This window comes from Saimiri boliviensis, chromosome 3 (assembly GCF_048565385.1).
Source record: "Saimiri boliviensis isolate mSaiBol1 chromosome 3, mSaiBol1.pri, whole genome shotgun sequence".
NCBI classification, from domain to species: domain Eukaryota; kingdom Metazoa; phylum Chordata; class Mammalia; order Primates; family Cebidae; genus Saimiri; species Saimiri boliviensis.
In genome coordinates this window covers 74,668,057-74,694,899 of record NC_133451.1, presented here as the reverse complement: position 1 = coordinate 74,694,899, position 26,843 = coordinate 74,668,057, and the positions used below count along the sequence as shown (strand labels likewise).

The 26,843-nt window shown below is 40.2% G+C and overlaps 2 protein-coding genes across 8 annotated transcripts in view; one reads left to right on the top strand and one right to left on the bottom strand.

The window, feature by feature from the left end:
• The window catches only part of RASGEF1B (RasGEF domain family member 1B), a 623,038-nt gene that overhangs the window by 554,661 nt on the left and 41,534 nt on the right, over nt 1-26,843 (top strand). The window contains exon 1 of one of the 7 annotated variants that reach the window (XM_039468541.2): nt 23,687-23,864. The exons of 4 other annotated variants lie outside the window; for them this stretch is intronic. The gene's annotated coding sequence lies outside the window, so the exon portion shown is untranslated. Of the gene's footprint in view, nt 1-23,686; nt 23,869-26,843 lie in introns of those variants that run through there. 2 more of the 7 variants (XM_039468542.2, XM_039468544.2) reach the window with 2 other exon arrangements.
• LOC120363553 (small ribosomal subunit protein uS8-like) lies at nt 14,310-14,792 on the bottom strand. The gene has a single exon (XM_039468026.1). It carries the CDS (start codon nt 14,790-14,792, stop codon nt 14,310-14,312), a length of 483 nt encoding a protein of 160 aa, XP_039323960.1.

The following is a 26,843-nucleotide window of genomic DNA, read 5'->3' as shown; positions in this document are numbered from 1 at the left end:
GTCAAGAAATAAACAAGAAGGTATTTCCTATTTCTAGAGACCTTAAACATAAGAGCTGGGTGACAAGGGGGCTTTTGTTGCTTGACACCGACAAATAATTCAAGCTCTTTTCTGAGATGGCAGCAGGAATTAGCAATACATAGGGTGTTCCATACGTTATGTATGTCATCCCACAACGCTTTACCTACCTACTGTGTGCTGGGTGTGGTCAGTAATGCAGTGACTAAATGTACACAGGAAATAAATTTTTAAAACACGTTTTTAAAATTCTAGGTGGGTAAAGACATCCTCTTTGCTGTGCAGTTTTAAGATGAAGAATTTGAATGAAGTAGTATCTCACCCATGTCACTTTCACAGCGCCTGCCTGTCTTTACATGCGGAAGGGACTTGAAGGATGAGCTTCTGGAGAAGGCAATCTTGCCTTTAAAAGCCCTTCTTAGTTCCAGGTTCGCCATGTTGATTCTATTTATTACCTCCTTATACCTGGAAAGTTCTATTTCTGTCTCTTTTTTTGTTGTTGGTCTTTATACTCTCTACCTCATCCCTCCAGGGAGAGCCTCCTCAGGAGCTTATGATGGTGTTATATCTCAATTAACCCATCATAAGTCAAAAATGTCATAAATAGAAAATACACTGACACTCTGACAAACCTGTTGTAAAGTTGAAACTTTTAAGTTGAACCATCCTTAAGCTGGAGTCTGTGGGTCTGTGGGTTAGCTTGAAAGAGGAGGGAGCAAAAATACTGTTGTCATTAGTCAGTAGTCAGATGCAGTTGTCTAATTATATAGGAAAAGATGCAATCGTAGTTACAAAACTTAGCTTTTAAATGAAGTCAGCCCTGGAAACATGAGACATCTCCAGTACTCATCCCTGATGATGAGAAAAACACCCTTGCATTTAGAGAGAACATGGCGATTCCATTCATAGTTAATGGTGGTTTTTTTTTAGGGCTGTCATTACTTAATGTCCCACTTCTATTGCAACATAGTTCCCTTTCATAGTTCAGAATTTATCCCAGAAGGAATAAAAGAGAGGATGTTAGTCACATTTGTTAGTTAGCTTTAGACTGACTAGTCAAGGAAAAGCAAATATTATACTGATGGAATATCCAGAGCTCATGGTGCTCAAGAGTACAAGAATCAAGGACAGTGAACTTGTTGTTGTTGTTGTTGTTGTTGTTGTTGTTGTTGTTGTTGTTGTTTTTGAGGCAGAGTGTCACACTGTCACCTGGGCTGGAGTTCAATGGCACGATCTCGGCTCACTGCAACTTCCGCCTCCCGGGTTCAAGTGATTCTCCTGCCTCAGCCTCCCCAGTAGCTAGAATTGCCAGCCAACATGCCCAGAGAATTTTTTGTATTTTTAATAGAGACGGGGTTTCATCATGTTGGCCAGGCTGGTGTTGAATTCCTTACCTTGTGATCAGCCCACCTTGGCCTCCCAAAGTGCTGGGATTACAGGTGTGAGCGACCATGCCTAGCAGACAGGGAACTTTTTTACAGAGTACTCGGTCAACCAGAATCCTGAAAGATGCCACTGCCTTGATTGTCTCTTTGGGGACAAAACCAGCTGGGTGAAATAGGTGGTAAAAGCCAAAGTTCATACGTGGCCTGGACAGATTCCCATGGCTTCACTCTCTACTGCCCTTCCTGTCCACAGTTCCTCTCTCCTCCCCCAGATCAAGAGGTGTGGAGTTCGGATTCTGGATAAGAATGTGCTCAGGTCCACATCAGCTCAGCCGTCTCCCCAGGAGCTTCCTGTCTGCCTGTGTACTCATGGAATTTGCAGGGCGCATACCTTTATCAGTTTACACCAGTCATGGATGAGGCTCCGGGCCTTTTGAAGTGTCCTCTGTACCTTTGAAGTGCTCTCCCCAAGGGGGCATAACCAAATTTCTGGGAGAAAAATGTAGCAGGACTCAATCTAGCCCCAGGGAAATTCTTCCAGAGATACCTCACATTTCAGAAAAGAGTAAATAAGTTTTTATGAAGACACAAAAGGCTTTCCATCTTTTTCTCGCTAAGCTGAAGCAGAGAACAATCAGGTTGGAAACCCTCTGTGATCCACACATTAGCTCTGAAATATCTTTCTTCCTTAGAGCTATAGCTTCTCAGTGCCCACCTCCATTTCCATTTACACCAACTACAGGTGACCTAACCTTTTCCCCTACATGCTGCAATATTAAGCTGTGGGTAGAAGGCAGAGCATATTAATCAGTCAATCTGGGAATAACACTGAAAGAAATACTTAAAAACACAGAAAAACATGCTATCTGTAGACATAATCAATATCATGGTAAAATTCTGAATGCCACAAAAAGCTTAATGAAGAATTACATTTCCCATGTGCATTTATTTTCCCATTTGGTTACTGCTTATTTTACTAACTCTATTAAAAACTTAAAACCCATTGGAATCACTCTATTTTTTTTTACAAATTAAAATCTATAGTATTCTAAAAATATTATCTTCTTGCCCCCATCCTTTCTAATGTTATGATGGCTATTATGCTTGATTTTCATGTTTCTTGTATCCTATTCTTCACTTAGATAGCTGTCAAGGGGCAAAGAGAAAAATAATATCACAAAGCCAATGACTATGATTTATTAAGTACTTATGAAGTGCTGGGATAACCTATTTGCATTTATTATGTTACTAAGACTTTAGGACAATCCATTTCCCTTATTCCATAGGTGGGGGTTAGGGTTTAGTAATGTCAACTCAAGAGCCCTAAGACCAGGAGTGTTGGCTTACACCTGGAATCCAGCACTTTGGGAGGCTGAGGTGGGCAGACCGCTTGAGGCCAGGAGTTCAAGATCAGCCTGGCCAACATTGTGAAACCCCATCTCTCCTAAAAAATACAAAAATTAGCTGGGCCTGATGGTGAGCACCTGTAATCCCAGCTACTGAAGAGGTTGAGGCATAAGATTGCTTGAACCCAGGAGACAGAGGTTGCAGTGAGCCAAGATCATATCAGTGCACTCCAGCCTGGGCTACTACTGAGTGAGACTCTGTCTCAAAACAAAAAGAAAAAAACCCATAAAAACCCTAAATTAGTAATTCTAGTTCAAAGGTCATTTCCTCAGAACCACCACCCTCAGCTAGGACATATGCTTCTTACATGTTTTGTTTTTTTTTTAATCTTATCATAACTTTTTGTATCTTTCCTTCATAGTTCTTTTAAGAGTTTTGTAATTTTATATTTATTTGCAATTATTTAAGTGTATTTCCTTGTTAGCTTTAAATTTTAAGATAGCAGAAACTATCTCTACTTTTGCTATTACTTAGCCTGTTACATAGTAGGATTATAATACACACTGAATGAATGAATGAATAGTAGAATGGCTTAATTAATAAGTGAACCTGCCTCTGTCTAACTTCCAAATTTGAAAGTTTTACTTTTGATTAAAAAATTACTTTTTAAATTAAACCTTAGGTGAGGAAATATACAAAGTAATACACAATGTGCAACACTGAATAGTGCTAATCAAGCTACCTGGGATTGAATCCCAGCTCCACTACTATGTAGCTGTTTGGTCTTGGACATGTTCCTTAACCTCTCTGTGTCTCAGTTTCTTCATTTGCAGCATAAAGATAATAAGAGAACCACCTTATACAGACATGAGGGTTAAATGAATGTGCAACTTCTCAGAATAGTACATAGTATGTAGAATGTTCTGTGTATATGTAGGATATTGTTATTACTCAGTAACTTACTTGGTATAGAGAAATAAAATATCCCAGGCTGATTTCATTCAAAGACACCTATGTGATAGCGTTTTCTTTTTTTTTTCTCTTTTTTTTTTTTTTTTTTGAGATGAAGTTTTGCTCTTGTGGCCCAGGCTGTAGTGCAATGGTGTGATCTTGACTCACTGCAACCGACACCACCCGGCTTCAAGCAATTCTCCTGTCTCAGCCTCCTGAGTAGCTAGGATTACAAGCGCTGGCCACTACACCCACCTAATTTTTGGTATTTTTAGTAGAGATGGCCAGGTGGTCTCACATTCCTGATCTCAGGTGATCTGCCCGCCTTGGCCTCCCAAAGTGCTGGAATTACAGGTGTGAGCCACCGTGCCTGGCCATTATAGCATTTATTCATTGACTCAAACCACCTGTTCTGGTCCTTCTGGTTGGAGGGTCCTAAAGGTGTTAATCTTAAAGAAGGTGTTTTCTCTTTAAAGATAAAAACACTGGCCAGGCAGGACGGCTCACGCCTGTAATCCCAGCAGTTTAAGAGGCCAAAGTGGGCAGATTCTGAGGTCAGGAGTTAGAGACTAGCCTGGCCAACATGGTGAAACCCTGTCTCTACTAAAAATACAAAAATTAGCCTGGCATGGTGGTGGGTGTCTGTAACCCCAGCAACTTGGGAGGCTGAGGCAGAAGAAAAATTGCTTGTACTCAGGAGGTGGAGGTTGCAGTGAGCTGAGATCATGCCACTGCACTCTAGCCTAGGTTACAGAGCAAGGATCTGTCTTACCAAAAAAAAAGAAAGAAAACACCCAGCATGAATCCATCTTGAGATTTTTACTAATATTTTACTCTACAAGTTTAGAAAGGAAATATTTACTGAAGATAAATAATGTTTACATTTTGAGCATATATTCCCTAAAAAAAGTCTGTAATATTCTCCCATTGGGCCCACATCCTCTACAATCTTTATCAATAGTTGTGGAATGAGGCATAGTGATAAGGGGCCTGAACGGATTTATGCAGTTCCAGATTCATCACAGCTCAGCCACCTAGTAGCTGCTTCTTGTCCCACTTCCTCAATTATTATTATTATTATTCCTCAAAATGGAGATTACATTGACTGGATTGTTGTGATGGTTACATGAGATAAAGCCCTGGAGACATTGGTAGATCAGAAATGCTTAGCAAAATCCCTCCACCTGTATACTCTCTCTTATAACCATCCCAGCCAAGACTTGATCACTGCTCTCCTATCCTTTCGTGCTTTCTCTGATCACTTCTTTAATGTTTCTCCAGCCTTCCTCTGACTGGCATCGCCAGGTGATCCCTCTCCTTCTTCACATTTTCCATGAGCTCTCAAGGTTGAGTAATAGAATTACAGTAGTACAAACATGAGTCATTCAGTCAATACATGTGAATGAGAATTTGTCTTCACTTCTACTTCTGATGGCTACTTGATTTTGAACAAGTTCCTTAACCTACCTAGGTTTTCTTTTGCTCTTCTGTAGGAGTAAGACTCCATGCAACAGGTTATGGAATCAGTTTTTTTCCTCCCTCTGCCCTATCTGTTTATATCTGTGTCATAATTGCAGTAACCGTAGTACTACTTTCAGTTATACTTTCCAAAACCTTTTACATTTATTGTATTATTTGGCCACTGAATCAACATTGTGAGATATTCCAAGTTAGGCACTCCACCTCCAGATAAAGAAATTGAGAGTTAAGCCAGGGAAGGATGTTTGACTTGGCAAGGCCACAGAGATCTGAGAACCCATATATTTTACTGTGGTAGGTCAGACTTTTATGGTGCACCTATTGTATGCATTGCAGTGGGCAAAGGGCTAATGGTAACAGTTCCATACTTTTTTGTAATAGAATGCATGCACAGAGATAAGTGATACCCACAGTGGTAAATGCTTAGAGGCAAATGAGTAAACCACAGTCACTTTTATCTTATTGATTTGTCTGTGAAAAAAAAATAATAATTCCTTCTTTTCTTAGATGAAATTTTCTCCGTTGTTGTGTGAGATATCATTCCCCTTTCTTGTGGATTCCATGGAGAGGTCGATGGGAGAAAAACACTAATTTTACTTTGATGACTTTACTTCAGTGTTACATAAGCACATGCCTTGGATATCTTTCAACTGTGGTCTGTTTGGACTTTAAATAGTGTATATTTAAGTGTAATATAAAACTTTGAAATTCTGTAGAGCAACAAAAATCAAGATTGGAAATTATCATGAGAAGGTTTTTTCCTGAGTTTTTTTTTCCCGGAGTCCATTTTTAGGACTGAGTATATGAGAAGTATGCAGTGTTTCAGTTTCAATTTTAGAAAAACTGGAAAGTAATAGAATTGATTCTAAAACTTCACAACAAGAATAAGAGATGTAAGAATGCCTGGAATACTTTCTACTTAAAAACATACATTTCCAAGAACTTTTGGTAGGGCTTTTCCAAAATATTTAATTTTTGAATATGTGCTATATTCATGCAGTTCAAACACAATAAAATATGACAAAATGTCTTGTGAAAAGTTTCCTTCCTGTTTCTCCCACCCACTGTCTTACACCAACTAAGTTCCCAAACCCCTCCTAAATAGCTAACTAACTTACCAGTTCCTTATTTATCTGCCCTCAATTTTTTTTTTTTTTTTTTTTTTGAGACGGGGTTTCGCTCTTGTTACCCAGGCTGGAGTGCAATGGCGCGCGATCTCGGCTCACGGCAACCTCCACCTCCTGGGTTCAGGCAATTCTCCTGCCTTAGCCTCCCTAGTAGCTGGGAATACAGGCGTGCGCCACCATGCCCAGCTAATTTTTTGTATTTTTAGTAGAGAAGGGGTTTCACCATGTTGACCAGGATGATCTCGATCTCTTGACCTCGTGATCCACCCGCCTCGGCCTCCCAAAGTGCTGGGATTACAGGTGTGAGCCACCGCACCCGGCCCAAATTTTTTATGTATAAATAATTCAGCACAAATATATACTTTTTCATGTTTCCTTTCTTTAAAAAACAAAACAAAAACAAAAAACAACAACAAACAACAAAAAAAAACCAGGGTCTTGCTCTGTTAATTTTTTGTTGTTGTTGTTGTTTGTTTGTTTGTTTTTTCTTTTTCTGAGACAGTCTCACTCTATTGCCCAGGCTGTAGTGCAATGGCATGTTGGTGTGATCTTGGCTCACTGCAACCTCCACCTCCTGGGCCCAAGCGATTCTCCTGCCTCAGCCTCCTGAGTAGCTGGGATTACAGGTGCCCACCACCATGCCCAGCTAATTTTTTGTATTTTTAGTAGAGATGGGGTTTCTCCATGTTGGCCAGGCTGGTCTTGAACTCTTGACCTCAGGTGATTCACCTGCCTCGGACTCCCAAAGTGCTGGGATTACAGGTGTAAGCCGTCACACCCAGCTTTCAGTTAATTTTTTTAAACATTATTTTCTTGCTATGTTGCCCAGCTGTTCTCTAACTCCTGGCCTCAAGCGATCCTCCTGCTTCAGCCTCCCAACATGTTGGCATTACAAATGTGAGCCATCATACTTGGTCTCTTTCTTTTATGTATATTGTAGGATACTCTACATAATGATTCTTTATCTATTTTCACTAAACAATGTATTAGCATTCCATATCAATACGTAGTGTCCTTGTGGTTTCCTATTATACTGCAAAGTGTTTGATTCTGTTACTATATTTATTTATTAAATGAATAAAATTTATTCATCAATTCACTCATGATGGATATTTAGTTGCTTCTAATCTTTTCTCATGATGGAATGAGTAATATTCTTCATGTGTTATTTCACATAATGAGTGGAGTATATCTATACAATATTTTTCCTTAGTTGGTATTATTTTATGAAAACATATATGCATTTGAAAAGATACAAACTGCCAAGCGCAGTGGCTCAAGCCTGTAATCCCAGCACTTTGGGAGGCCAAGGCGGGTGGATCACGAGGTCAAGAGATCGAGATCATCCTGGTCAACATGGTGAAACCCTGTCTCTACTAAAAATACAAAAAATTAGCTGGGCATGGTGGCACGTGCCTGTAATCCCAGCTACTCAGGAGGCTGAGGCAGGAGAATTGCCTGAACCCAGGAGGCGGAGGTTGCGGTGAGCTGAGATCGTGCCATTGCACTCCAGCCTGGGTAACAAGAGTTAAACTCCATCTCAAAAAAAAAAAAAAAGAAAAAGAAAAGAAAAGATACAAACTGTATGTTTGTGTCTTTTTCTGATTTTCTGTTGGATTAATAATGATTTTCACTTAGTAACAGTACAGTAAATAAGTGTATAGTTATCATTTCCTCAATTTGCTACGGTTCTCTCTTTTTTTAAAAAAAGTAGTCATTCTTGACTCCTTTTTATCTGAAGCTACAGGTTTAAAATTGTGGCAATCACTTATGAGTCATACACATTTTTTCATTCTGTTCCTAGGATTTGGCCAAAGTTGAATTTGAACAAACAGAAGCATAACTATACCACAAATCCTTCTCTTTCTGTAGCATTCCTCCACATGGTTAAAATTTGCTCAGTATCTTTGAAACAACAACAATTACAACTAAAACAAACTCCTGATCTTTCTTTCACCTTAAGTAATTTTGGAATCACTCTACCCATCATTAAAATCAGAACAGGAAGAACTGGTAGTGTGAAAAAAACAAAACAAAACAAAACAGAGAGTGAATTGTCTGCAGCAAAACTAATCTAACATTATAGCTAAATGATTGTTTGCTCTTTTTCCTTTTTCAGAAGTTTTAAAATGATTCTTTTCCCTTTGATATATAGTTTTCAGAAATTTGCAGAGTAGTGGCCTATTGCATTTCAATAAAGATGTTATAAAATTAACCTGTTGGCTTCACAGTACGCCATGTAGTTAAAAAGAGAAAAGTCAGAGTATGAAAGGAGAAAGATGAGGTTGCCTGTATGCTGAACGTTAATTAATTAACAAGTAATTAATTCAGCATGTATTATTTAGTAGTAATTATGAGCCAGGCCATCTGCTCAACTCTGAGAATATGTAGTAGTAAATAAGAAAGGTATATCCCTTGCCTTTCAGAACGTATATTCTAAACCAGTTCCTTTTTGCTCCAGTTAACACATGAAAATCACTTGGGAAGCTTACAAAAATACCAATCCCTTTGTCCAAGTCAAGAATTTCTAGAGGTATAACTCGGGAACAAATATTTTTTAAAAACTCCCTGATGATTTCTAAGTGAAGCCGGAGTTGAAAGCACCAGTCTAGCCAGACCTCAGAGATAGCTAGGAAACCACACAATATTTTGAAGAGGAAGTGGTGGTGGAAATTTTGATGTGAAGTAATATCAACTATGTAGCATTAACTTGGAAAGATTCTTGTCACAATGTTTCACTTAAAAGCAATAGAGGCAAAAGACCTGCATTTTAATGTATAGATAACATAGAGGATAGAAGAACAAGTTAAGTGGCACTTTGAGGAAAACTATCAAACAAATTTAGAAACTGGTACTAAGCCAAACGGTCTGACTTCTTCAAAAAAGACAATGTCAAGAAAAACTAGAAAAGGTTGGAAGTGAGGTAAGAACATATATAAATTAAAAGAGAATAAAGAAACACCAATCAAATATAACAGATGAAACTTGAGTGCATCCTGGTTCAAAATGTCTGTGGGGACAATTTAGAAAATTTAAATATGTACTAGAAATTAGATTATATTAAGGATATTAGGAGATATTGTTGCCTTATCTTAGGTGACAATTATGTCATTATGTATGCACAAGAATGTCCTTTTTGAAAAAAAAAATTTTTTCAAGATAGAGTCTTGCCCCAGGCTGGAGTGTAGTGGCATGATCTCAGCTCACAGCAACCTCCGCCACCTGGGTTCAAGCAATTTTCCTGCCTCAGCCTCCTGAGTAGCTGGGATCACAGGCATGCACCACCACACCCAGCTGATTTTTGTATTTTTAATAGAGACAGGGTTTCACTATGTTGGCCAGGCTAGTCTCGAACTCCTGACCTCATGATCTGCCCAAGTCTACTTCCCAAAATGCTGGGATTACAGGCATTGAGTCACGGCACCTGGCTAAGAATGCCCTTATTTTTAAAGATTCACACAGGTATTTTTATGGGTGTCTGCAGTTTTCAAACGGTTCTTCAGCAACACAAAATGAAATCACACATATAGATAAGCAAACACTTGTTAAAGGAGTTTGGAAGAGGCCAAAGTATTAAAGATGAAAGAGGCTACTAAATAATGATGATAATTATATTTAATTAACTACAATTTATTGAGTGAGTTCTGTGTTCCAGATAATGTGCTGATGACATTATATGCATAATTTAATTTTATTTTAAAAATAAGCTTGATTATTTTAATCTTATGAATGAGAAAACTGAAGCTTGGAATGATTAAACCACTTGTTCAAGTTCGTCCTGCGTTAGGATTTGAACCAAGTTCTTCCTGTTTCCATTGTGGGTGATCTTGATCATCCTGCAGCATTGCCTCCACCCTAAACTGCCACATAAGCACTGAGGTAATGGAAAGTCCATGTGCTTTGGATTTACTTCAGTACAGCACTTACTGCAATGCACAATCACCTAATTATTTATGTGTCTGCTCTATAGACTGTGTCCTCCTCATCATACAAAGAACATAATCTTTGGAATCAGGCCCAGCTGGGTCCAAATCTTGGCTTTGTAATTTATTAGATATCTGTTCTTAAGCAATTTATAAACACTTTTCTGAGCTTCAGTTTTCTCTTCTATGAAGATAGAAATAATACTAGGTGTATTATAGGGATTGTTATGCAGATGACATAGGCTGTATAGAGATTGTTATGCAGATGACATAAATATATGTGGAAAGCACTTAGTACAATCCCTGGCGCATATGTGTGTGTATACACACACACACACACACACACACACACACACACACACATATGTGTGTGTGTGTGTGTGTGTGTGCTCAATAAATGTTAGTCATTCCCCACCCACCCCACCTTCCCTGAAATTTAATTTGGATGGCTATAAATAATTCCTGCTTATACAGAAAATCCCCTGATCTTCAAAGTGATTGCCAATGCTGGATCCCCCAGTCACTTGAAGCAACCATTAACTGTCAACTTGGCATCAGGGACTATGGCTTTGAATCCCTGAAAGCTACAATGGAACTTAACTACTATTCAAAAATATGTGTTTATTAGTGTTAAACCATCAATATGATTGTCATTATTTATTTATTAAGGCTGTGTCAAGTGTTAAATTTTCCCTCTAGGAACTTAAAATTAGGATATTTTCAAAGAGTTTCTAAAACTTAGGCAGAAATAGTTATTAGTAATCTATTTGGGGACTATGCAAGTTCATTCCAGATAAGTGGAATAGTATGAGGAAAGTCACAGACATGGGAAAATTTAGGATTCCCCCCCCCCAAAGACACAAAGTACACTCAATTGAATTACCGTGTATCTAAACATCTAAATAAGAGAGGCCAGGTGCAGTGCCTCATGCCTATAATCTCGGCACTTTGGGAGGCCAAGGTGGGTGGATCACCTGAGGTCAGGAGTTTGAGACCAGCCTGACCAACATGGTGAAACCCTTTCTCTACTAAATGCAGAAAATTTGCTAGGTGTGGTGGCACATGCCTGTAATCCCAGCTACTTGGGAGGCTGAGGAAGGAGGATCACTTGAACCCAGGAGGCAGAGGTTGCAGTGAGCCAAGATTGCTCCATTGCTCTCCAGCCTGGGCAACAAGAGTGAAACTGCTTAAAAAAAAAGTGTAAATAATAAATAAGATTGGAAAGTTTGGTTAAGAATCTTGATTTCTTTTTTTTTTTTTTGAGAGAGAGTTTCGCTCTTGTTACCCAGGCTGGAGTGCAATGGCGCGATCTCGGCTCACCGCAATCTCCGCCTCCTGGGTTCAGGCAATTCTCCTGCCTCAGCCTCCTGAGTAGCTGGGATTACAGGCATGTGCCACCATGCCCAGCTAATTTTTTGTATTTTTAGTAGAGACGGGGTTTCACCATGTTGACCAGGATGGTCTCGATCTCTTGACCTCGTGATCCACCCGCCTCAACCTCCCAAAGTGCTGGGATTACAGGCTTGAGCCACTGCGCCCGGCCAAGAATCTTGATTTCTTAAATATAGCAAACCACTGTCAGTTTGGCAGCAAATGAGCAGTGGTAGTCTAAAAGAACAGTATATTAATATGTGAGTCTGTGTGTGTGGTGGGGTGTGGTAATCAAGTAGGTGGTCATTTCTCTAATTTCAACATGCAATGGGACCAGGAATAGCAAAATAAAGTAGGGGGACTTTGTAGGGTACAAAATAAGAGAGTATAGCCACTGACTGGACGTAGGCAAGCAGCTTGAGACAAGAGGTCAAGCTGACTCTGAAGTTTCAAGCATGTGTGTCCAGGAGAATAAAAGTATCAAGATCAGAAATGAGAAAATCATAAGAGAGACCTGGCTTGGGGGAGGTGAGACATTTCCTAATGGAAATGATGAGTTTGTTAGATCTTACCTCTGTGCCTTTTTAAAATGAGTCACACTAAAAGCCACCTTTAGAGGCAGGTCATCATAAGGCTGAAGGCTTAAAACAATGAGATACATCTCAGGTAGCAGAGCAGGGCACCTAACATCTTCAGGAGCCAATAAATGGACCCAAAACAAAGGAAAGGGCTTTCACAGTTTATCTGAGTCAGTAAGCACAGACTAGCCCAGAAAACACCTACCCTAAAACTTACGGGTTTTCCATGGCCCATAGGGTCTATAACTCAATCTTCTTTATGGATAGGGTAGTTACAAAAAAGGGGAATAAGTTCAGTTGTGGTGACTCATGCCTGTAATCCCAGAACTTTGGGAGGCTGAGGCAGGCAGACCCCTTGAGCCCAGGAGCTTGAGACCAGCCTGGGTAATGTAGCCAAATCCTGTCTATACCAAAAAATACAAAAATTAGCCAGACATGATGGCACATTACTATAGTCCCAGCTACTCAGAAGGCTGAGGCAGGAGAACCACCTGATCCCAGGGAGGTCAATCTTGTAGTGAGCCATGATTGTGTCACTGCACTACAGCCTGGGAAACAGAGTGAAACCCTGTCTCAAAAACAAAACAAAAGAAATGAAGAAAAAGAAAAAGGGAGTAATTCTGGAAAGTGAGTTTTGGGGAGGCATGTAGTAGATTTAAAAATGCAAAATATTTTGTCTCATTAGGATTTAGACAAAATTATTGTTAGCATGTACTTTTAATTCTAATCGTCCTATTAGAATTTGTATTCTATTTCATTGTGGTTTTGATTTTCATTTCTCTAATGACCAGTGATGATGAGCTTTTTTTCATGTCTGTTGGTTGCATAAATGTCTTCTTTTGAGAAGTGTCTGTTCATATTCTTTGCCCTCTTTTTGATGGGGTTTTTTTTTTCTTGTAAATTTGTTTAAGTTCTTTGTAGATTCTGGATATTAGCCCTTTGTCAAATGGATAGATTGCAAAAAATGTCTCCCATTCTGTAGGTTGCCTGTTCACTCTGATGACAGTTTCTGTTGCTGTGCAGAAGCTCTTTAGTTTATTTAGATCCCATTTGTCAATTTTAGCTTTTGTTGCCATTGTTTTTAGTCATGAAGTCTTTGCCCATGACTATGTCCTGAATGGTATTGCCTAGGTTTTCTTCTAGGGTTTTTATGGTTTTAGGTCTTAAGTTTAAGTCTTTAATCCATCTTGAGTTAATTTTTGTATAAGGTATAAGGAAGGGTTCAGTTTCAGTTTTTTGCATATGGCTAGCCAGTTTTCCCAACACCATTTAGAGAAATGCAAATCAAAACCACAATGAGATACCATCTCACACCAGTTAGAATGGCAATTAGTAAAAAGTCAGGAAACAACAGATGCTAGAGAGGATGAAATAGGTACGCTTTTACACTGTTGGTGAGAGTGTAAATTAGTTCAACCACTGTGAAAGACAGTGTGGCGATTCTTCAAGGATCTAGAACCAGAAATACCATTTGACCCAGAATTACTGGATATATATATATATATATGTATATATATATATAATGATTATAAATAATTCTACTATAAAGACACATGTACACGTATGTTTACTGCAGCACTGTTTACAATAACAAAGACTCGGAACCAACCCAAATGCCCATCAGTGATAGACAGGATAAAGAAAATGTGGCACATATACACCATGGAATACTATGTAGCCATAAAAAAGGATGAGTTCATGTCCTTTGCAGGGACATGGATGAAGCTGGAAACCATCATTCTCAGCAAACAAACACAGGAACAGAAAACCAAACACTGCATGTTCTCATTCATAAGTGGAAGTTGAACTATGAGAACTCATGGACACAGGGAGGGGAATATCACAAACTGGGGACTGTCAGGGGTTGGGGGGCTAGGGGAGGGATAGGATTAGGAGAATACCTAATGTAGATGACAGGTTGATGGGTGCAGCAAACCATCATGGCACTTGTATACCTATGTAACAAACCTGCACATTCTGCACATGTACCCCAGAACTTAAAGCATAATAATAATTTTAAAAAGAATTTGTATTCTAAGTGTATAAATATATAAATAACATAATTTGCAAGAGTATCAATGTCCTCCTTAGCTCCAGAGATGCCACTTCATTCTTAGAAATTACCTAGAACTAATCTGTCCTGGCAATATTCATGGCTGACCTCTTCCATGTCTTTATTTTTTGTCCGTGAGGCATTTTACTTGTAAATATATGTATTACATCCCTAGAAAAAGAATCCAGGATTTTCCCTCCTGTGTGTTTTTGTCTTGCTTCTTCATGGTCCATGTTGCCTGCTGAGGTTGTCAGTACAATGAAACCAAACTGGCGGGACAGAAGCAGATTATTCTGCCATTTTTCTAGATCTTTGAGTTGCACATCAAATCTGGGGCTGATCATGCCACACTTGTTTAGCCTGCCTGTGAGGTTCACAATTTTCCCAGCTCTGTGATTATCAATGATTTCAAATTTGCCAATGTAACCATGCTTCATCATCATAGTGAGAAACTGGACGATGACTTTGGAGCACGGCCTAATAAGCACCTGGCATTTGCCTCTCTTTTCGACATTGTTGAGGCTCTTGAGAACATCAGCCAGGACATTCATGCACACCATTGTGGTAGCGCAGAAAGAGCACTTCATGTCTTACTATAAGAGAAGCCTTTCTTGACTCCCTCTAAGCAAAGCAGGTCCTCACAGCTGTTTTTCATCCTGTTCCATCCCAGTAATGGTCATCATATGTAATGACTGGCTGTTTATTTATTCCTTTGTATAATGTCTGTCTTGACCTCCTGGATGGCTGTTTGGTTGGGTTCTCAATATCTTTTTTTAGAGCCTGGCTCATGGAAGGTTCTTAAGAAATATTTGTAATTAGGGTGATTTAGCCATCCCAGTTTGTCTGAACTGAGGATTTGCCTAAGACATAATGCATTCAGTACTAAAATCAGACCAGTCCTAAGCAGATCAAGACAGTCAGTTTCCCTGTATGAAATGCACCTGCGAGATAAAAATATTAGTCCAGAAGTAGAACTTCCATCATTGAAGGTGAATCTCAAGTCTGTTTAAATCACACGATGGTCCACCTAATTGCAGCCACTGCCTTTAGTATAGGCCAGAACCTTAGGGAAAAGTCAAAGCAGATCCCCAGGGGATCTTTCGGGCATCATAAAGATTAGAATAATGCAGATATTGAGCTTCGGAGAAAAGATATGCCTGTAATCCCTAATATCAGTGTGGTTAGGTCAAATCTATCACTTCTGGGGCTCTGCAAGCCTCTAGGCTGCTAAGGTATCCAGAAGGATCCAGCCTAATCCCCTCATTTTACAGTTGAGAACACCAAGAATCTGAAATGTTAGCTTCTCCCGCAGCAAAGCCAGTATGACAGGTTCCTGTATTTGTTTCTACACTGACTAGAGTCTCTTTGAAATGTCGGCCAAAGGTTCTTGCTCCCCAGGTGAGACAATGAGTCTCTTTCACTGTTTGCTCTCAACAGGTTGTCCTGTTTTGCATTTCCTCCCTCCTCCTGTGTGCTCTGGAATGAGTTCTGCCAGCCGTTGTGCAAATGACTCATTTCAATGTGCTGGTTGTTTCTTCCTAAAATAATTGTTTAACAGGTTCAAACATTCCCTCCTTGAAGCATGGGTTGTTACTGTTAAATGTGAAGTGAAAAATTTCTACTGCTATGTAGTTTGCAGATCTTAAAAGAGAAAGGATGGAAGGAAGGAAAATAAGAATTAAGAAAGGATCCAAAAACTCCTGTGTTCAGGTATGAAGTCTACTAGGTACCTTGTCAGGTGAGATATGCCTCGGGTTTTTCATTGTGATAAACTTTGAAGGGTTTGTTCTGGCAGGATATATGCTTTTTTTCTTGCCATTGGAAAGACACAGAACAAAATTCACGTTCATTTTGTTGTTGTTGTGTGTTCTGAATCAAAAGATGGCAATATATCTGCCATTAGCCTTAATGCAAGAGCAAGAATAGGACTAACCAAAATTGTATCTATTTAGTGATGTTTTAAAAGAGTATGTCTTAGTTCAGCTATTTTGGAGGAAAATGAAACTTCTTAGCATTTTGGAATTTAGAAATTTGGGTTCATGACTGCCTTTTGTACACAGCTGGTGTTTGACTTTTTAACTTAAGAAGGCAGGACATTGAAGAGTTTGTTGTGAGTTCTTAAAGAAGAAACAAACAGACTAAAGTCACATGTTTTATTTATCTGTGGAATCTTACCCAGATTAAGAGATTTTATTTTGCTCTTGGCTATGAATTTCTTACTGTGAGAGGTGTTAAATTCAAACCTTAGTCTTTCTTAGACTTATTTCCTTACATACTTAGGAGATAATCTCTTTCAAATTATTGAGCAATAGCCTAGGTCAGAAAATGCCTCATCTCATCAACAGTTTCCAAACTCCACTTTAAGCAACAGTCATATTCTTCCATCATGTCTCCTCTCCCAAATACATCTCCAAACACACTCCTTGACTGTCACGAAAGACCTAAAGTAAATGCATCATCTCCCTAATAGGAAGACATATCCTTACATTCAACCTCCATTTCGCTTTGGTTCTTGACCACTCTTCGGAGACAGCTAATTGGAGACAATTATGTGGATAATTGTAGTTTCTAAAATTATCACTGGTTAAATCCAGGTCCTGGAAACATTAATCATGTGCTAATGGTGTTAGTCTGTGGGAGATTTGACTTTAAAGCAGGTTTAAGTCACGAATCAAAGCTCATTTGTGTGTTAACCATGTGTCACAATGTACATCCCTGTTTCAGAGGCGACACACACAATCACATCAAAAAGCAGGAGGGGGCTAATCTGATAGGCTATGTGAGATATACAACATGTTTTAACAAACTTTATATCACAGAGAGTATAATTTTGTACAGTGAGGCCAAATAAAATTCTCTGGACTGTTGATTGACAGTTATGCTTTATGTGATCAATCAATGAGAAGAAAAAGGCAAAACAATAACATTATCAGTATATATTGCCTTAAAATGTAAGTTTTAAATATAGAAGTTTAAGGTTATATAGTATAGGTACGTGAAAATATCCAATTTTGGTTATAAAATTCTTTAATTTTTTTAAAGAAATTTACAAAATAAAAAAGTATAAAATACCCATCTACCTATGATGCACAAAAGATAATAATGAACATTTTGTCATATCAGCTTTATGTTGTTCTTTAGGAAAGAAATCAAATACTACAGGTAAAATTGAAGGTCCACTGCCATTCCCAGAGATAGCCATGCTCTCTCTCTAGTGAAATGCAATTAAATAAATTACATAATGTTTCCCTTTATTTTTGTGTAGAAAATAGATTTGGCATTATGCTTTCTATAACAATGTCTAAATATATTGTACAGAAATTCTGGCTTTACTACTGAAATAATCTGTGTGTCAAAATGAATGTTTAGACATTTTACAAGTTTAAACTTCATAGAATCATTTAGAAATCATACGAAGACTTTAGGGAAATGCTCTAATAGTCTTGTGAAAATTATTTTGTTATACAAAATGGAATATCTTAGGTATATGCTTTCCTGGTGACAATAATAAATGCTAATTAGAGAAGCTTTTTGATTGACATATTTTTTGAATTTACTTTATGAAGTCTAATTCATAGTCTAGAGTGTGGTTACTTTAATGAGAAAGCCACTAAAGAGCTTACTATTTTACTACCTTGAATATTAAATAAGATAATAAATGGCATTAGCAACATTTAGAACATTCTAATAAAATGTAGTATCTAGAGAATTTATTGTACCAAAATATATATAATAGAAAATAGTTGTGATCAATATTTGAAAACAAATTATACTTCTATAATGTGAAAGTAGCTCTATAGATCTACCCCTGCAGGAATAATTAGGAAGTAAAATCATGTTGCATTCAAAGTCCTGGGATTATCTGTGCTCTTTGACTAGCATAACTTTGCTATTATCTTGTTGGCCTAGGAGAGATCATATAATCTCTCTGGGACTCAGACTTCTCATTCAAAAATCCCTTGGTTGGTGGCACAGGGATGGAGAAAGATTAAAAGAGATGATCATTAGTGCTTTCCCAGCTCTAAATTTTTATTATTCTATTACTCATTTTATCCCTTGTCACTTCCTACACAGTGTGCTAGACATAGATTGGCAATTAGTTAAAACCAAGGGAATCTTCTAGCAAAATAATCAGAGTTAACATTAAAGGCTACAAGGATCTGACTTAGGAGAACCTATTCTTAATTCACTATAAGACCAACTCATTCAGAAACCAAAAACTGCTAGAGAGAGAAATTACACACAAAGTAATATGCATATATACTGTAAAGATTTTTAGGATGAATAATATTTATCTAAATAGATTCATGTTAAACATATTTGAATTTCTACATAAAATAGTAACATATATAATCAAAATGATGCATGTTTAAGATTATTAAATATTTATTTGTCAGTACAGAGAAGATAAGTTACTATGTATTATATAATCAGTGAAGAGGATAACTGTCTCATGACCTGTGATCAGGCCAAGTTATATTACTCATGACCTGTGATCAGGCCAAGTTATATTACTTCTCATTATCAATAACCTTCCTAAGGGTGTTACAAATAATTACTTTGTAAGAGTAAATAAGTATTGGCAAATGAGTAAAATAATGATGCTTATTAAAGAAAAAATAGTAGTTTTTTCTTCAACAGTTGAAGTTGCCTTCAACAGTTCTTGTCTATAAATGAAGATATAGTAGTTTTGTCCATGTTCTTAGGAGACTTGAAAACCTACTATCTGTTGTGGGGTTTTTCATGCGGTTGTTACATTCTTTCAGACAGCTTTAGGACCTGGGAGATAAAAAGTGGCAGTGATGAAGAATCACTTGGATATGTGAACTAGACCTCCTGAAGTGATCTTTTTTAGCCAGTTCTCTTCTGTTGAGGAGTATCTTCTTAGCAAGTTTAAATGAATGGCTATCTATAATATTTTTAGTGATCCCAGAAGAGAAAAGTATATGTCTTCTATAATGACCACTGTCAGAATTGAATGACCCTCACAGATCCCATGTTCTTCCTAAATAAGATAATGGATGTGAAAGAACACTGTCAACTATAACAAACGTTGGAAATTATTATTGAAATTATTCAAAGGCTGACTCAGTCATTTGTTTCATCACAGAAATTCCTTGTAAGTATCAGTTCATTTTATTTTATTATTTATTTATTTATTTATTTATTTTTGAGACGGAGTCTTACTCTGTCACTAGGCTGAAGTGCAGTGGCACGATCTCAGCTCACTGCATCCTCCGCCTCCCGAGTTCAAGTGATTATCCTGCCTCAGCCTCCCGAGTAGCTGTACCACCACGAGGTGCTGTACCTCCTGAGGCGTGTACCACCACGCCCAACTAATTTTTGTATTTTCAGTAGAGATGGGTTTCACCATGTTGGCCAGGATGGTCTCTATCTCTTGACCTTGGGATCTGCTCATCTCGGCTTCCCGAAGTGCTGGGATTACAGGCGTGAGCCATCACACCCAGCCTCATTTTATACTTATGTAGGGATTGATAGCACTAGACAGGGACTCGGAATTTTGAATACCGAAGTCTTTGTGTCCTGCTGTGGTCATCCTTATCACATTTCAAGGCTATGTATGTACAAACGTTGATGCTAAACATATACATACACTTTTAAAAATGACTCTGAAGTTCCAATATGGTCCCCTATTAATTTTATTATTTTATTACTCATTTTCTTCCTTGTCCCTTCCTACTCAATATGCTAGAGATAGATTGACGATTAGTGAAAACCAAGGGTATCTTCTAGTAAAATAATCAGACTTAATATTAAAGGCTATAAGAATCTGAGTTAGAAAAGCCTGTTCTTGGCTAGGTGCGGTGGCTCACGCCTGTAATCCCAGCACTTTGGGAGGCCGAGGCAGGCGGATCACCTGAGGTCAGGAGTTTGAGACCAGCCTAACATCGTGAAACCCTGTCTGTACTAGAAATACAAAAATTAGCTGGGCATAGTGGCGGGCACCTGTAATCCCAGCTACTTGGGAGGCTGAAGCAGGAGAATCACTTAAACCTGGGAGACGGAGGTTGCAGTGAGCTGAAATCATGTCACTGCTCTCCAGCCTAGGCGACACAGGGAGACTCTGTTTAAAAAAAAAAAGAAAAGAAAAGAAAAAAAAGAAAGCCTGTTCTTAATTCATTATAAGACCAACTAACTCATTCAGAAGAAACCAAAAAGTCTGACCCATGGACAGCCTTCCTTTTACTCACGCTAGCAGCAGGAAGAGGGCATGAAACCAAAACACACCAAGCAGCCTTCTTCCCCTTTTTCTCTAGGCCCTCAGATGAGGAGGAAAGCGAAGTCAAGGAAAAGCATACTTAAATAGCAAAGGGAAAGTAAGGGATTTTCTCTAAAGTGTGTGGCTGGATTGATCTAATTGGTCTAAGACCCCATAATCTTTTGTCATCATACAAGAGAGGCCATGTACATCAGACTTAGCAAAAAAAAGGTGTGTGTTTTTTAGCTTTGAAAGTGAGAAGTCCTAGGCTGGGGTCCAGATTGACTGTTGGTAGGTGGTTTGATCAATGCGTTTGTTTTTTTCCATTTACAATCTGAGGCTAAGATTACATATCCTTGAACTGCTCATCTCAGTGTTTTTGGGAGTTACATGGCCATTTCACAAGGCCCTTTAATATGCACAGAGCAGGAATTCAATGCTGAAAAAGGATACCATTCTGCTTTGGACATTTTTAATGTTTTTCTTACACTGAAGCCACAATCCATTCCCTTATACCATTCCCTTTAAAATCTTATCTGGTATTCTGGTGCCTCATTCTTCTTTAAAATGATAAATTTTAAATATCTGAAGACAATAATACTTTGTGAGATTTTCATGGAAGGTTCAAGTGTTCCATAAACTACAAATAATAGTGTTAAACTCATGTCTATGAAGAAAAGTAAACTTGTGTCTTTGAGACAAATAATATTGCTTTGCAAAGAAAAAAAAAACGGGCTTCTAGTTTAATTTAAATACACATATCTAGTAGTTTTAAACACTATTTTGTAAGTCCCACAGTAATTGAATGAATTTTATGAATTGGAAAGGCTGGAGGATTAAATCAGAGATATATAGGTTTAATTCATAGCCTTTCCAGATGACTGGCCTTGGTCAGTGACTCACCTTCCTAAGCCTCATTACTTCATCTCAGAAATGGAAATAATACTACTTATCTCTCAGAGTTTTGGTGAGGATTGATGAAAATGCAAATAAAAAAATAGCTCCCTGCTAACAGGATTTATTTTAGTCTTCTCAACACCCTATGAAAAAGTTACTTTGATTAACCATGATGCTATTTTTCAGATGAGTAAACTGGTCCAGAGTCCTTCAGTGCCTTTTCTAAGGCTTTATAGGTGGCTCTGTAAGAGAGATAGGATTAGGGATCAGGATGCCTGGCTCCAGAACTGTCTCTTTATTCAATAGTTGGCATACAGAAAGCTAGAATGAACCCAGAGGAATCTGCCAGAATAGGGAATTGGAATGCTATTTGGAAAGCAATGCATTAATATTATCATGGTATCCATTTTACATCTTTAAGAATCTAAATATTGGGCCGGGCGCGGTGGCTCAAGCCTGTAATCCCAGCACTTTGGGAGGCCGAGGCGGGTGGATCACGAGGTCAAGAGATCAAGACCATCCTGGTCAACATGGTGAAACCCCATCTCTACTAAAAATACAAAAGGTTAGCTGGGCATGGTGGCACGTGCCTGTAATCCCAGCTACTCAGGAGGCTGAGGCAGGAGAATTGCCTGAACCCAGGAGGCGGAGGTTGCGGTGAGCCTAGACCGTGCCATTGCACTCAAGCCTGGGTAACAAGAGCAAAACTCCGTCTCAAAAAAAAAAAAAAGAAAAAGAAAAAAAAAAAGAAAAGAAAAAAAGAATCTAAATATCTTTGTTGGGGGATACTTTAGAAAGTAAAACTGGGCAAAATCTTCTGGTCTAGTGTGCATATCCAGAGGTTACAAAGGATATGTCAGATATTTCCATTAAGAAATCCTGATTTTGTCCAACTCTTAATTTCTTGCTACAGGACAAGTAATGTCAAGAGCGTAAGTGACTGGCCCAATGTCATATGGCTCGTTTGTTACAAAATCAGGGAAAAGTAAGCTTCAAAAATCAACCAAGCAGCACAACCACAACTGCAGGGCAGGGCCACCCAGCCTCTGTGTTTCACTCTGCATGGCTGGCCCACCAAGCTCCCTTGGCCTTACGGCTTCTCATTTAAACTGCAGAGAAGTGATGGTTAAGTCAAAGGCTCAGCTAGGTTAGAGTGAATTACTCAATCAGGGGAGTCGTATTTACAGAAGGGAGGGAAGGAGCATGTTAAAGAGGAAGAAAAGTAAAAGGAGGCATAAATGAAGGAAATGAAGGAGGAATCAACTAAGAATAAACAAAGTGTGCTTCAAGGTGACTCCATCCCAGGAAGGAGAGTGGGAGGGGCCCATGGAGCAGGAGGGAAATGATTCCTCCCCCGTCAGTAATCTTAATTATAGCAGTATAGGACAGGTGTGAACAGTGTTGTTTTATATAGGAGAAAACCGAAGTTCAGAAAAGCTTTATCACTTACTCAAGGACATATAGTTGGTAGTCTCCTAATTCTGTAAAGTTTTTCTTTCCATAGGTCTCTTTCTTCCTATGTTTCTATCATTACTACCCTCTGGGCTCCTTTATGTGCAAAGTGAAGTACTGAGGTTTTTACTTTTTTTTGAAATAGTTATCAAGTATCCCGTTTCGGAATGAGTACGTGGTTACCATGACAACACAGCCCTCGCTGAGGACTCGCCTCCCTGCCTTGCCTCCGGAATCATGTTTCAGGGAACAAGCCCTTCTCATTCGTGCAACTTCTAGGAGCCGCAATTTCACAGTTTGCTTGGGTGATTATTTGCTGAATGTATGTCCTCCACTAGACTACGTAAGCTTCACGATGGCAGAGACCAGCCTACTTTGCCAACAGCGTGCCTCCAGCGTTTTGCACAGTGCTTAGCACCAGGATCTCAGTGGTATTTGCTAAGTCAATGTTCTGTGGTTCCTCTCCGCTCTCTTCTGAAAGTTACATGAACAGTCACCTTTTAGCTCACAATTATGTTAGCAGATACTGTGTAACGAGTCGGGCCGGTATTTACAGATAGTATGTATACACGTGAATGAACACGAACGCCCACACACACCCACGCACGCTCACGACTGCACAGCAGCCACGGGCAGGCAGGTGCACTCCGGAGGAAACGCGCGCACTCGGAGCCAGCGCAACCAGTCGGCTGAACACCCTGCGTGGGAGGGCGCCGGGGCCGACGCGCTGCGGGAGTCCGGGACCCACCGGAACTTGCCGGCCAGCCGGCCGGGGGGGGGAGGGGGGGCGGCGTGGGCGGCGAGCTGCGCGGTGATTGGCCCGCGCTTGCCGGGGGGCGGGGCTGGCGGCGGCGGGGCGGGGCTGGCGGCGGGAGGCCGGCGCCCGAGCGCAGGGGGCGTGCGCGGCCGCGGCGGCCGTAGTTTCAGTATAAACAAGAAACCCGACTGGTTAGGCGGATTTTGTTTTTCTTCTTCCCGCGCGCTTTCCCTTCGTGTCCTTTGGTCGCATCTGTGGGCCCGCGGGAAGCAGCCGGGAGGCGGAGGATCCGGAGTCCACCTGCGGGTAGGTTGTACCCGGCCTGGGTTGTTCTCCCGGCGGCGGGAACTCGGGACCCTGCTGCGCGCCGCGCTCCCCCCGAGACCCCCGGGAGCGAGCGGGGTTCTGAGACGGCACCGGCGGCCGGGTGCGCTCCGGGGCGGCCGGAGACCCCGAGGCGAGCGAGCGCGGACGCCGGCGCCGGGAGCCCGGCTGCAGCCCGGGGCCGGGGGAGGAGGGCCCCTGCCGGCCTCTGCGGTCTCGGGGGACCGCCGCGGCCCCAACAGGTGCGAGCCCGAGCCGCGGGGACCCGGGCGGGGACGGGCGGGGCGGGTTGTGCCTCTTTCTCCCCGACCCCGCAGCCGGGCCTTCTTGTCTCGAGATCGGTGGTTTTTGAGGATTTGTCTTGAGTTGTAGTCGGCGTCCATCATTTTTTTCATCCCTTCTTTCCTTGGTGTGAATACCTAGGTTGGTGCTTCCACTTCTTGACTAGTTCTGTGTGCGCGCGTGTGTGTAGGGGAGCTCTTTATTTTTGTTGTCAGTGCCATATAATCTGAAGTCTGACTCTTAGGGAGGGACACGGGAACAGAAGCCACGTCCTCCCCTCCGACGAGGCGATGTGCTGTCATCCCTCGGTGTTCACCTGGCAAACTTGGGAGACACGGAGTCGCCTTGCTTTTGCCGGAGCTCAGTGGAGTAGTCTCGGGTCACCTGTCGGGGGACTCTAAGATAAGCTAGAGGTATCTGGGAGCCTCGCGGGACGTCAGCTTGATGGGGGCTCTTTCTAGGGGAGCTGTGTAAACAACTTCAGTGCTGCACCAGGGAAAAGGGCGCGACGGGGGCTGGGGTGCGCGGGCCTTTGTGTGTGTGTACGGACACACACATTTGAGTACTGCTTGCTGTCTTGCCCCAGCCAAATCGGCGCAGTTCAGGCAAAAGCAGCGTAGCTTAGTCCTCTGACGCTGCCGACGGTGGCACAAGTGTGGCAGATAGCACGAGGAGATTGTCTAGACAGCGATTTTTTTCTTCGGAACGTAGATGTGTCCATCATCCCTGATGAATTCGGTAGATATGGTGTATATAGCTGAATATGCACACAAATTTTCTGTATATGTTTGGGTCGAACGCGTCTCCAAGGAGTCCTTCGTCAGCAGCACCATGTGATGATGATCAGGAACTGTGTGTGTAGATCTATATTTAGCTCAGATGGTCTAATGGCCGAGGGAGGGTCTCTGAACTGGGTGCATAAAGGGGAAGAGTCCAGGGATCAGGGTGGTGCACTCTTGAATGATGTCTGACACAGTCACACTCAGACGGGATGAATAATTGCCCTTTCCTCGTGAAAACAGTAGCTAGAGCTTGGCATGTGATGGCTGTGGCTTAATTTAACAAATAGTTAGACCATGGCGATAAGCCTCTGCTAAGAAACAAGGAGGTTTACGGAGCAGACTATGTATACCTGGTATATTGATGAAAATAACTGTGGTCACATGAGATTTAAAACACATACAGAATGGATTTCTTTTAGAAAAAAGAAATGAAAATAAAAATTCTTTGCTGTTGAGGTTTTCATAGCAGAAAAAAAGAATGGCAGCTTGTTAAACCCTATCATTAAAGGTAATTTTATTTTTTTAAGTGAGGGGCAGTGGTTGAGCTAGAGAGGAGAACCTTAGGGCACTTTCGACAAACATCAGGGTTTACAAGCGGTGTTATATTATGCCTCTCCAGCAGATTTTCTAGTGAAGATGAGATCAGCCACTGATTAACAAGTTTCTTGTTGGCATTCTTCCACCGCATGTCCGCCAATCCTTTGTTTTCTTGGAGGTGGCAACATTTCTGACTATTAAGCATACTGGCCTTGTACTTTCCAGTTGTCTAATGAAGTGTTAAATTCTTAGCATTTATTTCTCCTATGGTGCATTTTCAGCCTTGCTTCATTTTATGTGCTTCTCCAGGTATTTTATCTGATACTACCACACCTGATATTTGGGAATCATACTGTCTTTTGGAGAAGAGAAACACCAGAAAACATTCACACATGTTGTCTCCTGCTAACCCCCTCCGGCTTAGCATCTAGACATATATATGTGTGTATATGCATACATATATGTACATATATACGTATGTATTTATACATGACTAAATCAAAGTATTAGAATAATACACAGTTCTTATATAACTTTTTATTCTTAGACTCTAAAATTAACTGCTGGTTAATAAGAGTACAATAGACCAAATAAAAACAATTCAATACACCTTTCTAAAGGAAAAAGAAATAGTAAGAAAATTGAAGGGGAGAAGCTGGGATCCCTAGTATGGCCTATGGCTCCGAAAGTGTTGGGATCAGCTTTGTCAATATCCACAGAGTACCTGGAAGAATTGGACTGAGGAGGAACATTGTGGTGGCCCCAGGAAAGCACCTCCTTGGAAAGGAGATGGGGGAAGGGGTGTCTTTTCCTTTGCTTGGGAGAAGAATCTAGAATCCTTGAAGCAGGGATTGGGAAACTTGATTCTGATGCCGTACATAATAAATGAAAAAGCTATGGAAACATTTTGTGACTCCTTAAAGAGGCCAATTGCACTGTTGAAAATGCTGTTAAAGATTTATGGGATTTTTAGTAGTAGTAGTTGAAGTCAGGTATTGCCACCCCAGCCCCCTCACTCTTTCAGACCCATAGTTGTCTTTTTTGGTTCTCCAGTTAAAAGTACTAAAAAGATACATGCAACTTTTGCTTATCCTAAAGTGATAGATGTTGTAGCCTAGTGCTGTAGGCATGTATTTCTGCTTTGGAAATAAGGGGACTTGGGTTCTGACCGATCTGGAACCCTAACCAGTGGCTTATTTTTTTCTCTATTCCTACAGTATCTGTAAAGCGACTGTGGGGAGTCGAATGGAATGATTTATGAGTTTCTTTAGGTCTGTCATAACTGCATTATTTTGTTGTACTATCACTTCATGCAATTACACCCTATCTTAGGGATGGACTAATGAAGGGGAAGTGATTT